This window comes from Patella vulgata, chromosome 5 (genome assembly GCF_932274485.2).
Source record: "Patella vulgata chromosome 5, xgPatVulg1.2, whole genome shotgun sequence".
Taxonomy (NCBI): domain Eukaryota; kingdom Metazoa; phylum Mollusca; class Gastropoda; family Patellidae; genus Patella; species Patella vulgata.
The window spans coordinates 20,543,000-20,560,705 of record NC_065883.2 but is presented as its reverse complement, the minus strand read 5'-3'; the positions used below and the strand labels follow the sequence as shown (position 1 = coordinate 20,560,705).

The 17,706-nt window shown below is 34.8% G+C and overlaps 1 protein-coding gene across 2 annotated transcripts; it reads right to left on the bottom strand.

The window, feature by feature from the left end:
- Nucleotides 1–8,550: 8,550 nt before the first annotated feature.
- On the bottom strand, nucleotides 8,551–16,891 carry LOC126821796 (uncharacterized). 2 transcript variants are annotated; one of them, XM_050550295.2, is made up of 6 exons: nucleotides 16,689–16,891; nucleotides 14,705–14,839; nucleotides 13,980–14,213; nucleotides 12,809–13,115; nucleotides 11,726–11,922; nucleotides 8,551–8,743 (listed from the first exon to the last, which is right to left on the bottom strand). In XM_050550295.2, the coding sequence occupies exons 1-6, from the start codon at nucleotides 16,831–16,833 to the stop codon at nucleotides 8,664–8,666; spliced, it is 1,098 nt and encodes a 365-aa protein (XP_050406252.1). In that variant the 5' UTR covers nucleotides 16,834–16,891; the 3' UTR covers nucleotides 8,551–8,663. The 2 variants fall into 2 exon arrangements, with proteins under 2 accessions (XP_050406252.1, XP_050406251.1); XM_050550294.1 differs by lacking the exon at nucleotides 8,551–8,743 and having other exon boundaries at nucleotides 10,462–11,922.
- Nucleotides 16,892–17,706: the final 815 nt, after the last annotated feature.

The window sequence follows — 17,706 nt, the reverse complement described above, 5'->3', positions numbered from 1 at the left end:
ATTGTCTCTTTTATCTCGTCACGGCATGCCTACTGACCAGTGCATATTCCTTTGAAGTCATGTGGATCTTGTACACAAAGCATATATAGTTTGTAAATGACATACGGGATTAATTACATGTTTAATTAGATCATCGCCAGTCCGTGCCTTACAGAGTTTATACAGAGTTGAATAAAGTCAATATCATATAATATTATCAAAAATCAGCTGAGGTCATAAAGTTCTTAGCACCTAGATGACCGTTCAATTTGAAACTTAAAGACTACTTTGTTACATAGGTTCCCACTGTCGTCCAATGAGTTACGATAGGAATGTCCCTATTGAGTCCATGATCTGGTACGTGCAGAATCGTTCGGATACGTTTCGATACGACGAATATGATTGCTACGACTGACCACAGTATATGATAAGACCTGATAGGATCACCACGATTACTCCACGATTAAAACCACAATTTCAATCGTAGCGCAAATCGTAATAGTGGGAACCTAGCATAAGCTAAGCATCCATAAAACAAGAGATAAAACCAAGTAAATACTTGCTAAATGGATAACCATCAAGTCGGTCCACATTGTGCGTTCCCATCAACACTAAAATTGTTTAAATAAAGATGCACAACAGTTTAGACCTATAGTTAAATACCATTTATTTATCAACTGTTTAGTGTATGGGCGAATATTGTCCTTTAGGTGGCAGGAATTTTACGATGGTAGATGACTTGAAAAGATAAATTGCGATTTCGTTTGACGTTGGAACACCGTTACACCAGCCATTATACTGAGACAAATTTATATTTGTCACATTTTTTAAGTAACGGCTATGTAATGAGTAATGGAAGATTTGATTTCAAAAGTAATGAGTAATGGAAATGTAATTAATTACATTTCAAAAATCATGTAATGGTCAATTACATTTCAATTACTTTTCAATTACATTTTATGGCACATATAAATATTTCCAATATGACAAGCCTCAAATTTTATAGCACCAAAGAAATAATTAAGTGTATCTGACACAAATCCAATTCATTATAATTTTTAAAAAAATATTTAAATCAGATTTAACAAAATATAAGAAGAATAAGAAGGCATTAAACGTTTTCCTTTATTACTTTTTATGTAGGACCCTTTTTTAAAACATGTAACATAAAAAGAGGATTTCTGAATAGATGTATATTGTAATCAAAAATTAGTACTAATTTGCAACCAATCACTCAGTCAATCAATCAATCAGTCAGTTACATTATACTAAATAATCTTGCTACACTTTAATCTTAAGCTGAAGGTAACAAGCGACAAATCAAACAATGACCTTCAGGTATCTCATCATTTTATGGTTACTTAAAACTAATATATATTTTGTTTTAGAGTCATGCTGAATAATTTACCAGTTATTATACAATATATTATAGACGAACTATTTGGATTAATTAAAAGTTTTAAAAAAATACTTAAAAGAAAATACAGTTAATTAACTATACTTTTGATTAATTTTTCAAGTCGTACAGTGAAAATGTCAGTTTTTGTCACCACTGCCCCTCACTATAAAATTTGTCTTGATGTTTTAGTTGCTAGAAATGACAATTCATAAACAAATATCTATTAAGTGAATCAAGGCGCTTCATGGCAGAAAATAAGGTTGTCTTTTTAATCTCTATGAAAAATGTTTTTTATTTATATAGTCATAAAGTAATGGGCAATGGTAATTAATTACTTTCAATGTAATGGGTAATGGTAATTAATTACATTGCTAAAAATGAGAAAGTAATTGTAATGATTACATTTAAAAAGTAATGTCAGTGTAATTAATTACATTGGTAATGTAATGGCCCCAGCCCTGGTTGGGAATTGAAGAAAACATCGGATTACATGTTGGTATGCACGTAAAAAGAACCCTTGGCAGACAGACTTCGATAAAGAGTAGCCGAGCTTTAGCATTTAAAGGAACAGTCTCCAATATATTTTACTAAATAAAATTGGCTATTTCTGTTTGAAAAACGACTAAAGTCCTTCATCCTTGTCATGTGTAACCACCATCTAATGTTCTGTGATACTCCGTCGAAGAAATGCAAACTTTTGATGGAAATGATAGGTTTGGCCTTACTACTTACATTGCACGCCATATACACACATACAACCGAGGAATGAAACTCAAGTCGCGACCCAGTTAAGGAAATCTAGCTTTCATTTTTGAAAGGCTCCATATTGTGACCTGGAATTTCCAGTCAAAGTAATTGGGCAATATCTTCACAATTCGGTATAGTGCTGGGCAGGGTAAGCTTACTCTTACAGACACCTCTTACCGCTGTTCATCATGTATTTTGTACATGGTGAACAGTCCATTTGCTGATTACACTATTTTGCCGATACCGATTTTAGGATATCCAATTTTGTCTAATTGTTTGTATTGTTTGTACTTGGGTTTTATTTTATTATTACATTGCATACTGCTGTCCACTTTTAGTGTACTTTGAAAACTAGGACAACCCTTTTAAATATAGAGCGAAGTGTCTTTTAAACCCAGTAGCCATTGACTTCTGAAAATGTAGTTCAAACCATTGATTGATTCGTAACACTACAGATAACAGAACATCGGTATAATGATAGGAACTTTATTTCAAACATGAAATTGAAATATGTCCGAAAAAACTCGTTGTTATATATAACGAGATAGCAAGATCTTATAAGGAACTGGATCTCAAAACACAAAGTCATCATTATATATGGAGTTTTTTGATACCACGTCATGTTATTGTATGGCATTAGCTGATCGATGCGAATTCTAATTAATAAACGACATTGCCAATAACATGTAGGAATTATTAAGTCTGTATTTAAAACACAGCAGATACGTGCTTATGAAGAGGTCAGAAGCCTATATCGTATATACTATCAATAAGCTGTGAGGTTCAGGTGTATTAGCGTACCTAAATAAATGTTAGTATTTTCTAATATAATAGAATATAGTCTAAATTTGATAAAAGTCATGGAACACTTTGTCACACTTTTGACTATAATCAGTTGCGACTGTGGGGCACGAAGTCGGGCAGGCTAACCCTTTCTGGAACATATGACACAACACTTTCAACTTAAGCTGTGCACATAGCTAACAGCAATTTTAATGGCTTTATATTTTAACTACTTGATGGCCCCGATCGTAAATCATATTGCCGCCGATTACTGAAATCTAGGTCTGTACCTTCGCTTCAGTTGGTTATAAATAGTGACCGGTGTCGTCAATGGGGAAGGGTATGCTAACTATTTACATAGCACCTGATACTATAGCTAACCCACACGTGTAGTACCTTTGCATATTAACGACACTGTTCATTAACCACAAAACACCTGTACAGTCAATTAAAATATTTAACAGTAGTTATAGTAAAAAAAAACTATCATAATTATATTATCAAGGTGTACTGAGAAATTTGTTTACCACATTTACCATCTAATAATGAGATTTTATAGATTTAATTGTTTGTATGTATATTTTTTAAAATGTCGTTTTATTGGAAATAATGCATGATAATGTTTGCTAATCTGTATCCTGGCTGTGGAGTTAGACAGCTGAACAAATCGTACAAACAGCTGATAAAATAATGAAATAAACGATTATTAAGAAGGAAATTCAGCTGAACAATCATCATTACTCCAGAGACTTAGAATTCTACGGAAGACCATTAGGGTCAATCAAATGATAAAATATATTCCAATTATCTTGTAATTATAACATGGCTATCTCGTTATAACAAGAAAGCTATCTCGTTATTACAAGAAAGCTATTTCGGCTATCTCGTTATTACAACAAAGCTATCTCTTTATTATAAGATAACTGTCTCGTTATTACAAGATAGCAATCTATGGAGAATCCCGATAGCGTCAATTAAATGAAGGAAAGGGGGTTCCTGTTATAATGGTTCACAAATAGATAAGGAAAAATGGACATATTAGAAATTTAGTCTATTTACTTTATTTTGATTAAAGTTATGAACGTTTAAAGTTTTGACAATATATAGACTAAATTCTGTCCGATGATCGCGATTGACATTTCACATTCTCAATTGTCGCATTACAACTATAGCAAAGAAGTCTCGATTTTTAGTCCTCCAATTGGCCGTCACCGTAAGTGCCACACTTACTGTTTAACGTAGACATGACCGACACTGTCTAATCCACCCAATTGTCATTTGATGGTCCAGAGAGTTCATTATGACATTGTCATGTTTATAAATGTTTAAATAATACTTTATATAACATTTGAAGCCAGGAGAAATTAAAAAATAGATATTGAAAATTTCATTCAGTTTACTTTTCTCTGAGCGAAGTTATCAGTGTTTGAAGTTTTGACAAGATGTAGCATAAATTGTTTATTATCGTAGCAACGGTACTTGACAATCGAAACTAAGTATCGTTTCACCATTTTTAGATCCGATGATCTAAAGAGTTGGTTATAGGCTTGCTATCTGAATAATACTCTATATAGAAATGTTATGGAATAGTGTTTAACGTCCTACTGTTCTGATCCCACAGGGCTAATGACGCCGGGCATAAGCCATACAATGTACTATGAGGGCAATTTTGCCTAGGCAGTGGCGCTACGGCCTACTCTTATATCGTTGGTTATAGGCTTGCCATGTGAATAAACGTTTTATTAATAGTCTATATGGAAATGCTATGGAATAGAATTTAACGCCCTACTGTTCTGATCCCACTGAGCTATAGTGAAGATGGGAATACGACATACTGTATGCTATGAGGGAAATGATGCCCAGGCAGTGACGCTACGGCCTACCCTTATATCGAATGCCAACTGCCAATTTTATGTGCACGCCAATGTGTGCACGGAATCTCGAGTTTTCGTCCTATCCGAACGACTAAACAGCTGGCCTTGTCAGGCCCTCACCGGGATCTTACCCGCGACCTCCAGGCTAGCCACCGTGGCTCCCTAGTCTATACAGGATTTGAATCCAAAATAAAGACTCGCATTTAATAGGAAGATTTAGCTCTTACATAATGCATCTTTAAGTAGGCATGTAAAATACCGATCTTCATAAGATAATGTGCCTGCTTTGATGTATTCAAAACAATTTATATTATATATATATATATATATATATATATATATATATATATATCTCGTTACTTACTCCATTATACTAGCCCCTTTATTTACTTCAGCACAAGACTGCAGCACATCCTGCAATAGAGATGCAGATCAATGCTCAGCATTCAGAGGTAAGAAACCTCACAAATTATTTATTATGCACATCTTGTTCCAATGAATAGGGTATTATATATTCCTGGGTACACGTAATAAGTAATTTGGTTGTCATGCCATAGTAGGTGGCTAAACTCTAAACTAAAGCACAATCCTTCCCGTGATAGACTCGTTTAAGTTGAATATACGCCCGCAGAACTCCTCTTCATAGATAGCGCCTTCTTACGATGGCTTCGTCTTTTTTGAAGACCGAGTGTTTCTTTCTATTCCCGGGTGGAGGGGATGGGTGTCAGCTACTCGTGGTTATGTGCCCCGCAATTACTCAAAGGCATGAGTCGAGTTATTCGGATGAAATGATAATGGACGAGTGCTTGTTTAGGCTTTGCCAGGTGAAAAGAAAATGAAATGAAATTGGGCTTATCTTCTAATTTGTCTGCGCCGACTTGACTAATGAAGACGGACATACATCGTGCAGTGTACTGTGATGAAATTGTGCCCAAACAGCGGCGTCACGGTCTCCTCTTATTTCGGATTCAAGCCTTTGCTGTTTCTTTTCCGTACACACCAACGAGTATACGGGACATTGGGTTTACATACCACCCAAACGACTAACCCCTGGGTGGAATGAAAGGATTGATAGACGAAATTGCAACTTCTTGGAGAAAAGACCGATCAAAAGGGATATGCTTACCTATAATTCGAACATAGCTAGGAACACACACATAACTACATGTAGTAAACTAAAATATTTCCTTTTCATACATGATTTACATAAAGGAAAACATAGTCTTTTTGTTTAATGCCAAATAATAAAATGTCTAATCAGGATATGGCGGAAGATGATAGTGAGTAGGCCATGTTTTCTGATGTCAAGATGATCTGTATGTGTTAAATAATACATGTATTAAAGATGCATTATGTAAAATTTAGATAAATAGCGGACAGTTCTTTCGATAGTAGTTTAAATTAGATAATGAAAAGGGAATACATTAAAAATCCCAGCCAAATTACTATATTCTGAGTCATTATCTGTGTTGGATTTCTGTAGTCTGGATTTTCATTTCTACCATTGTAACGATATTAAACAAAGTCTGGATTGTTCAGTTTTAAAATAAATTATTAAATGGCAATGTGTTTCAGTCCATATAAATCACGATCATCCGACGGTCTTGAGAGTTGGGTTTGTATGTGAACAAATGTGTAATTAATAAATCATACAACATTTGAGGTCAAAATAATGCATTTTTAATCTAAACAATTTCTTTAGAAATTATGGTATGAACCTCTGAAAACTGTAGAGATGAAAAGCAAAGACCGTGTCACGTCATCACCGACTGTCATGTCCAACTTAACTGAACTCAAACCTGATCTTTTACGAAAGGTATGGTGTTTATTTGCTGGATTTCAAAAAGTCCAAACCACAATTTTATATTCATAATGTTCCACATCAATATCTCATTTTATTAATATGCTTGAAGTTGTGGTGTAGTAAAACACGGCGAATTCATTCACAGATTACTAGTTCCAATCACTGACGAACTGAAGATTAGTAGAATAATTTCTTTGCCTTCAAATACAGCTCATTTCACAACAATAAATGTGCAACGATAAAGCACCAAAACGAATATTCAGTCAGTTAACACGATTTCTTAGAAATATGAAATGTTATTCTTGGGAGAAAATGAATATGATGGATATTTATATATATATATAAGTAGGCTATAAATGGGCGTATGTAAAATCCTTCTCCTGATACACTTGTTAATGCTAAAATTATATGTAAAAAATATAACAATACACACATTGTTTTCCAGGAGTTTTGTCCAAATCCTAAAACCACCACCAGATCGACGCCAGAAAATGAAATCACTGTCGTAACGGCATACTTTAATATTGGCAGTTTTCGCAAAGGTCAAGATACAAAATTTGATCCAAAACTTTACAAGACATGGATGAAAACATTCCAGTATTTGCACAACCCCCTAATTGTGTACGTTGATGATCAAGAAGTAGCTGAACTGTTTAAAATGTTGAGAAAAGATCTGAAAAGCATGACCAAAATCATTGCGTTGGACCGAACCAAATTGTGGTCATTTGGACTCCACAAAAAAATAGCAAACATATTTTCTAATGCAACATATCCAAAATTCCACCCTAACACCGTGTTTCCAGATTATTCTTGCGTTCAACATGCTAAATATGAATGTGTACAGAGGGCAATTCAAGTGGACTACTTTTCAAGTCGCCACGTGCATTACTCTTGGCTGGATATTGGATATTTCCGCGAAATAGTTCAATGTGCCTATAATTTTAAATTAGTGTTACCAGATAATTTTAATAAAAACAGGATTTCATTTACACAAGTTTATAATGCTCTGCCAACCATTTCAATTTCTGATATATTTTTAAAAAATCAAGTGTGGGTTGGCGGCGGAATAATATTAGCAAGTAAGGGTGTTTTTAAGAACTTTATTCACCTTTACATGGAGGCCGTAGAAATATTTCTTGAGAAATCTTTAATGAATAGTGACCAGCAAGTGATTTATGCTATATATTCTCAGATGGGAAGACAACTCTTTAAGCCAAGTGTTGAATTACAGTTATACGGTTCTTATAACGGCTGGTTTTATTTAGGATTTTTATGTCATAGATCTTTTAATACTTCAACTTTATCTCCCTCCGTATAATTATTAGCAAAATTCTCAATAAATGGAACACAAGTGCATAATAGACTTACCAGTTCCATGGTTTCTGATGTTCTTTGGTCAAGAAATTGTAGGAAATGTATGATTTTTGTCTTGAATAAACAAATAATGGAAGGAAGAGATCTGTAGGCAAATTTCAATGATATCAAGTAAACGGTTTTCTGTCAATAATTAATATGTCACTATATTTGATCTGGCGTTAACAAATACTACCAGTTGTCACTGACAACACAGTTGTCTGTCTTCATGGACATTAATTGGCATAGTTGTCTTTCTTTCGACTTGGATTAAAGCCGATGGGCTAAGTATGGATTCATTATTTTACTGTCCGTAATTATTTCTTTTCATGGTTTATCTAAGACTGTCATTAAAGGTTGGGGTCCTTGTGTATGGTTGCCATGGAACTTCATTTTTTCTTTCCATGTGGAGTGGAGGTGGTACAGAAGACTTTTTATAACTTACTGTGGTTATTTGTTCATATGACTTTCAGACACTGAATGTAGTATAGAAAACAATGTTCCGTATACAGGTGGGATTGGCCTCGTATTATAACTTACGTGGCTTTTATTTTAATATGATTTTCCAGTTTCCAGAGAATCAACGTCATAAGGAAAAATATGTTTAACAATAAATGTGACATAGGGATTTAGTGGCATATAAATAGAATCAAAATACATCAGCAAAATACGAAATCCTATTAAATATTATAAAACATACATGGTGATAAATGCGATTATCATTTCAACACCTATTTCTTAAGTTAAGTTTCCAGTGAACCGATATCAACAGATTGAAAAACATCTCTGAACACAGCCGTATATCTGTAATAAAAATAAAGAAGCTTATATGATTACTTAAATTTATTTTAAAAATAAAATTCACAATCTTATCTCCGACATACTGCTTGGTTTTCTTAGTAAATCACTGTGGGCTTGCATGCACATTCAAATCATAAAAGGATGACTCTTAATTTTAGAACGACCACAATCATCTTATGCTGGGCCGAATGATCGAAACTATTGATTTGCGTATCACTGCATTCTCTTACAAGAAACTATAATTTCTTCCTTTGCTGAATGAATACTTTCACAAAGTGTATAAAACAAGTAAAAGCGTAGTATATGGACCAGGAACCTACAACGACGTCATCACAGCCGCCTTGGAATGGTTAACAGATGTACATATTATAATATATAATAAATAACGGTTTCAAGTAAATAACGATAATAATATTTGAAGTGTGCCGATTTGTACTGATTAAGCCAACAACAGTTACATATTTATGGATAAAAGGTTAATTTAGCAACCTTTAAAGGTAGACATATAAAACAGGTTGAAGAAATCTAGCGACCAGACCAGAGCCAAATAAGATAACGCAGATCTGTTAAAAAGTCTTTGACCAGCTTGTCACCCCATCTATTGGTCATATAACGGACAAATGTGTTAAGTCCTTAGAACAATGTTCCCAGACCGAACGTTTGTCGAGAAATAGCAATGACATGCAATGGAGTTTAACGTCCTACTGTTCTGCTTTGCCGAGAAATAGAAATGAAATCAAAACCTGGGGATTAACACTACTTTTCTGCTCCATATTATAGACTATTGACCAGACTATTCTTTAGAACAATGTTGCCAGACCGAACTTTTGTCGAGATATGGCAATGAATTGCAATTGGGTTTAACGTACTACTGTTCTGCTTTGTCGAGAAATAGAAATGAAATCAAACCTGGGGATTAACACTACTTTTCTGATCCATTCGGACTATTGAAGACGGGGATGGGACCTCGGTTTTTCGCATACAGACGACTAGGTGCCCTTCCTTGCCATGTTAATTATCCAATGCCTTAATCAATGAGCCATGGCGGCCCAGAGACTAAATTTAGCATTGTTATTAGTACAGCATTGGCATAGACAGTACATCAAAATGTCAAAATAAATGTATACTTGGCAGGTTCTATTTGTGTTTACGCTACTGGGCCTAAATAAAGTTTCTATTTTTAAATAAGATATTGTTTATATTGGGAATTGTCATGTATTGAGGTAAACCAGACCAGCGGGGAATATTCATGTTTTATTCTACTGGTCTAGTCTTAAAAGAGTACCCCATTTTACAAACTTTTCGTGATTTATGATAATTTTCCAATAAAAAAGTAAATTTAAGTTTAAAAAATCGATTTTTATGATGTAAAACCGAACTAAAAATATACTAAAGATGTTTTCAATCATGGCATGAAGTGTTTACCAACTGCGTTCGCGTGCAAAACAAAAAAAAATCGCAAGGGAAATATGCAGGTATTTTGTTTAACGACGCGGCACCGGGCCCATTGTTAAATATTATTTGAGTTGCGTGACATTTATTGAAAACAATACTATTTAAAACTAACATATTTTATTCAAGTATCTGAATTGTATTGAGGTTTGGTTCGGAATTTGTGAGAGCTATTCTTCTAAGATATCTATATGTATATAAATATATATACATGGTCGTAATAGGTAGAAGAGGAAACCGTAATGAAATTTTCAAATAAAACAGACCCGTTGATTAGAAAATATTTATTATGCAGAACAATGAACATTTAACTAAAGTGTATTTTTTTCATCTTTTTTTAAAATTTAAATCATTAAATAAATACTTAAATGACAATGATATATTTTCGAGCGTTAATAAGAACATGGAGTGTAATAATATATTTACACTATGCGCTGAAATTACTCAACACCATTTACATTTATACCCCATAGCAAAACTTCAATTCATATGCATCATCTATAATAGCAAAACTTCATTTAATTTATATTCATCTGTAATAGCAAAACTTATTTAATTTATACCCATCTGTAATGGAAAAAGTTCATGTAATTTATATTTATCATCTAGAACAGCAAAACTTCATTTAATTTATATCAACTATAAAATTATATCCATATTTAATAACAAAACTACATATAATTTATATCCAATATTAATCAACTATAATAGCCAAAATTCATTTAATTTATAGTCATATTTAATAGAAAAACTACATTTAATTTATATTTAGCATCTATAATAGCACAATTTCGGTTAATTTATAATAATCATCTAGAAAAACTTCATTTAATTTACATTCATCTATATTAGCAAAACTACATTTAATTTATATCCATATTTAATAGCAACACTTCATTTAATTTATAATCATAATAGCAAAATTTCAATTATTTTATAATTATCCGCAATAGCAAAATTTCAATTATTTTATAATTATCCGCAATAGCAAAACTTCGTCTATTTTATATGCAACGGTAATAGCAAAACTACATTTAATTTAATTATATCCATCTATATTAGCAAAACTACAATAATTAATATTGGTCTATAATAGTAAAACTTCATATAATTTATATTTATCAACTATAACAGCAAAATTATATTCAATTTATATTCATCAAAAATAGCAAAATCATTTATCATTTATAATAGCAAGACAACATCCAATTTGTATCCATGCATAGCAAATACTCCCCGTTAGTCCCTAGACATCCGTGGAATCAAACACAATTTAAGTTGTATATTTACACACATGGACAAAGGAGTAAGTAATATTACGTTCCATATAATATTTACATTATGAAGCCTATTCAAGCCAAACTATGTAAAGGCAGACTACAGAAAAAGTCTTTCCTCACGGCACTGTTCGACCGTAAGAGCAGCCACAGTTACCTCGGGTCGACGGGGTGTAGTCATATTTCATCGTCTGAATTTGCATTTCAAGTTCACGGAGCTGCATCGCAAGGAGCTCCCTTTGCTCAGCCAATTTACCTCTACCTAGCTGTGCCTTCAGTAATGTTAAATATAATCCCTCCTCTTCCCTTGGTTGAGCAATTTCCATTAGTAACGTTTCGCGTTCCCTCTTAAGAACTTCATTAGAAATATCACTAGTGTCGTCAGAGAAACTGATGGATGATGGCAGTGTACTGTGTTCTAGAAAACTAGATGATGATTTAACAGACAAAACTCTATAAAAAGTAAAAAAAAAATTACAAGGATTGAGAACAACCTATATCCACCCACAAATCACATAATAAATCAAATGTGGTTGAACTTACTATTTTTCCGGATCAACCGGGCTAACGAAGCTGGGCATGCGTCATGCAATATGATATGATTCTGGACAGTGACTACATGACCCACTCTTTAATTCGAATTACAAATACGAAGGGCTCTTTTTACGTGCACGGAAACGTGTACACGGGACCTCGATTAGAGCATATCCGAACGATTACACTCTGTTCCCGGCCAGGTCATCCGTCCTGCACTACTGACAAAAGGAAATCACGCCGTAAAATTCAGACGAACTTTCTCCTTCAACACTGGAAGCGAAGCAGTGATCTCCTGGCTACCGAGCACGTGTCTCAGTGAGCTACCGCTACTCCCTCATGCAAATAGACCATGTAACGATACCAAATCTAAAAATAAAATGGGTTGCTAGTCTCATGGCGACAATACTTCGATCACTTTTGTTTCTGAGAGGTGGGAGAAGTTTGCCTGGGCAGCGGTTTTTCCTCATAGTTCCAACTGTCGGTAAATGAATGATGGGAATGAAAAATACCTACTCCGGGTTATGAACCTGGTATTTCTTGTCAATAGTCAAATAACCTGCTCACAATCATCACCCTCGACTACTTTAGAAAAAAAAGAGGGGTTGGTTGTCATGTCTATCAACACGTCGTCAATAATTTTTATACTAACATTCATTTATGTTAAGTGCACGCCCAGTGTCGATATACATTTCCATTGCCAGCGGTGTTTCCGAATAGTGTCGTCGACTTTTCATCCCAAGAGGTTTTAATGTGTAATACCAATGTGTACACGATTTACCAAGACAAATACTAAGATACCTACTCATCCGATCCATCACTAAGACTGTTTGCTGGTGAAGACGATGCCATTGGTACTTTATTAAAAGATGTTCTCTCACGGTGCTTGGGTAATACTTCATATCCAACTTCAGAGTTGCTAGACAACGTATCATCAAAGCCGACATAAAAATGCATACGATTATGTAAACCGTTTACGGTTTTGGTCAAATTGGCCTGAGGTAGACTGTCATGTAGTCTATTCTTCAAACGCAGTGTTAGGCGAGAAGTCGACATTGAAACAGTTGTATCTTTCGGATTTGATTTATTTGACAAATTGGTGGCAGATTCTCCTAAAATTCACAAAATAAGAAATTACATATACGAACATCATATCACCAAATAAATAGGTTAATTATCGTACCGTGGTGTACTTGGGTAAAGCTTTCAAACTGCCATCCAATGGTCAGGGAGAACAGTAAACATTAATGGGATGAAGAACATAACGGTGGAAACCAGTAGTAAATCCTATTCAAATTTTTCGTCGGTTACATGTGTGCTACGGTCAGCCAATCCATCGTAGATAAACGATCGAGCTGGATAAAATCTATTTCTAAACGTAGCAGCCGTCGTCAAATCGGGTTTCGCCTTCGACCAAGGTCACTACCCCTACACCAAAAATGTTATAGATGAAGACACGACACACCATACCATCTTCGAAGAATCCTGTATGACGCGCGTCGAGTTTTTTTTATGACATACTGTTGACGTTGTAAAATCAGACTATTGGTAACAAATAATCATTGATGTGTACACGCCTTAATAGCATTGAATCATTTGGAAATGAAAATAGGATTAACGTCCTGCTTTTCTGCACCAGCGAGGCCAATAAGGACGGACACACTTCATGCAGTGTGCTATGAGAAACATTTTGCTCAGACAATGGCATTTTCAACTACCTTCACCGAATTTCATATTTCAAGGGTCGTTTATGTGCATGTCAGTGTGTACAGTTTTTCGTACAACCCGAGCGACTAGACACTGTTCCTCGCCAGGCCCTACGTCCTGCACATCTTAAAGAAACTACGCTGAAAAATCATCTGGGACATTTCTCGGCCACTACTTTAAGACAGCCAGGCCCTAACACATCCAGCCATATATCATTTGGTTCATCTAAAGAAAAACGGCATAAACCTATTATAAATAGTATGCGATACCTTTTGCAGCGTGTGTTTTCAATTTCAGCTTCTCCTTTATAGATATCATTTTGTTTGGTTCCAAATGATCGTCTTCTATTCCCGACTCTGATGAAGGTGATGTAGAAGAACTAAAGAACGACGTAGTGGATTCTGGCTCGTCTGACTTTTTTTCTTGAACGTCATCTGATTGGTCTGTGGACGACAGAACCGACTCTGTCGACAGTTGCAGTCTATCCGAAGACAAGATCTCACCTGTAATTAAAGGCAAAATAATACTTATTTTAAGAATATGCACAGATTATGTGCAACTAGAGCTGACGTTTCATATACATACATACATCTATCGGGACCTCTTAAAACATTTCCCTATTTCGAAGACACCCCCCACCCTAGTTGTCAGCGGTGAATGACGGAGGTCCACATTCGAACAATTTTCAGTCGTTCAAACGATATAACAACACGATGACACAAGTATAGGCCAACAAGTTTGAACATTCTACCATAATTAGAAGCTGAGCTGTGTCACAAATTACTTCACCAATTACATTGCTCAATTTTGGCCAGTCGAAGCAGACAATTCATCATCGAACTCACTCAGGACACTGACCAAATAAACAACTATACCATATTAGAAGCGCGGGTATGACGGACAATCAATACAGAACCAATTTTAATATTCCAATTCGTTTTTCGAAAGCGGGGGACGACAAAAAAAAAAAAAAAAAAAAAAAAAGAAATCTTACTAGTTCGTTTGGTTCTTCTGATTTTGTTACTCAAAGATGTTCCCCATTTTTTCCGGAATTCAAGAACATGTTTTTTCATCATCAGATTCTGCATATTGAGGGTTTGACATATTCTTTTCCATGTTTCTCCTTTATCTGTTAAAGAATAAAGTTATATATATAGTCAACACAATATTTATAGCAAGTCTTTCTTTCTCCCTTTTGTGGATTTTAAATGTCAATTTTGACTTTATGGTCTAGAATCGAAGGATGGGATTTGAATTGACATTAACTTCATAATTTTGTGAATAAGGTGGAATAATAACGAAATAAACATGTATGCAAGATTGTGACATGTAAAGGCTGTTTGTGATAACTCGATTAAGGGCGTTGGGTAGTCTAAGATACGCAGTAACTTTTCAACACCAATCTTATTAGAACTTTGCAAACTTGTTCCATGTGTAAAATAACCCAGAGAACACATAACAGTCCAACCGTTTGTTGTGTAATAATGGAGGTACAAGCGGAAAGAAAAAAACTATTTATAGCAAACGAGAAGGTTTCCCCAACCTAGATCAGTTCTTGAATAAATTATGACGTCGTATACACCGTTAACGTCATCCGCTGTAAACAATCATGGCCGCGTCCAGCAGTAGTTTCATACTGGATCATTCACGTCTATCTATATATGACGCGATTATCCAGGTCTACCATCTATCGCTATTGGAACGTGGCTGAATTTCATTTTTTTATTGATGGTCGAACACTGCTATTTTTGAATGTATAAAATGATTTTTAGAACGGCCGAGTAGTGCACTGAAGTCGATATTTACTTTTTACGTCTGAATTGTTGTATTTTAAAAGTTGTTGTGGACGTATTCAAAGAATTAACCCAAAATCACAAAATCCCGTTTTTAAGGTAAATAATGAAGAATGATTTTAAAATACTTTGAGTTGATATTTTCCAACGTTTTTGGTGTCGAAATGTAGCTTATAACCTATTCTTACCATCTACAGGTGTGATTATCGATATTTCGTTTTAGCATGTATTATTAGAATTTACAAGAAAACTTATAATTTTTTTGCGTTTCCATGGATACCAGACAAACTACAGCCTATAGTAAAAAATTGACCAGTGGCTTTTTGACTTGCTATTAGCATTGTTCATATCAAATCTAAAGAAAATCCATGCAGTCATGACTGAGAAAATTTGACTTTTATTGTCATCGGCACCCTTTATTATCATGCTTTTGGGCCAAGTTTGAAACGTAGTTAGTAAATAAAATTCGTATTTCTTGGGTGATTGAAATGTAGTTTACCAGCCAAAATAACAAAAAATGTCATATCTTATCAACAAAAATTACAGTGCTAGCTTTAAAATGTGCATTTTAGACTGCTCAACGCCCTTAAGTTTATTGGAATGTTAACAAAATGTTACAGACCAGAAAATGTCAAGAAAGTAAATTTGAAACCAATGGGCTGAGAATTATTTGTCTTAATCCAACTGGATATTAATCGGAGTTGTCGCCCTTTCTGTAAATAAACAATTTGGTGATGAATTCACTGTTTGAGCAATTTTCAGATTATGTCAAACTTCCTCCATATCGCCATCAAACCCAGAAGTTCCCAAATACTTTCATTCCGTTTCCCCACAGCTAATTTTATTTTACACTGCAACACAATAAGGCGACTGATAGGATTGAGCTCAAATGTGCGTGACTATGCGTGGGCAAATTTAAATCAATCCCAAATTATCTATTTTCTGGAACGTTACAGATAAAACGTCAGTTGTGGGGCAACAAGCAGGTCATTGATCGAATAACACATTAAATGCAATAAAATTGACATTTATTTGGAGGTATCTCAAAGAGTTCCCAAATGCAACTAACTCATTTATAACTGACGAGATGTCAGTGATAAGAATAGACAAACTAAATCATCAATCAATTTGAATCGCCCTTTTGTTTTATCTATTTAAGACCTCCAGTAAATAATCAGCTATTACCATCCATATCAATGTCCTCTTCTGTAATGAAACTATATTCAAGTCTTTCATTCTCTTGAATCGTGTTCCCATTACCACCCATGTCAATATCCTCTGCTGTAAAGAAACTACTTTGAAGTCTGTTATTCCCTTGAATCGTGTTCATAAGAACTTTTCTTCTTTACATCGGTGTCATTATCAGCCAACTTACTTTTGTGAGAGTAAAGATCTCAAAACAGCGAATGCTATGCACGTGCGCAGTATACGAAGTTGCGTTCGATTGGACTATCGTTCGCGGCACATGCAAGTTTTATGGATGGGCATGCTCCATGATCAGTCCGGAACGCCCCGAATTGACGGAATTGCAATCGAGTAGCGTGGAATTCAGTCTTGTCACAGTTCTGTCAGTCCTGGCAACTGAGATTGGGGATTCTGGTTTGAACGTTCCGGAATTGAATTCTCTCAATCCCAAAAATAGTGACAAGCCGGTGAAACGGAGAATTTCGGGCTACAACGCATGCTCCGACTGCATCAGAAAATATTTCAATCAACCATGACAGCTGAAACATATTCATTATGTTTAATAACGTCACGATTCTACTCACACCACCTCCGTTGTTGGGACTGATAGAACTGTGACATGACTAAATTCCGTGTCACCCGAATGCAATTCTGTCAATTCCGGACTACCAATCGAGCATCCCCGAATTCGACTGACAACTTACTTACGGTCTATGATAATTCTATGGGGGCTGTTGGTAATCATATAAAACTGCGTGAATCAAATGTTCTGCGCCGATTGGGCTAATGAGTACGGGCATACACCATACAGTGTGATGTTCTTAAAAACTGTACACCAAAACATCACAGCAGTGTAAGGGCGATGACATGACAAATTTAACTTAAGATGTTATCGCGTGAATGTTGTGTTATAGACTCGTCGCCTTAGTCTCTGTCTGCAAGAGGCAAAAGTCCATAATTGGAACCAATTGCATAAGAAGCTAAATAGATAAATATAGATAATATTGTTTGTTTTCTT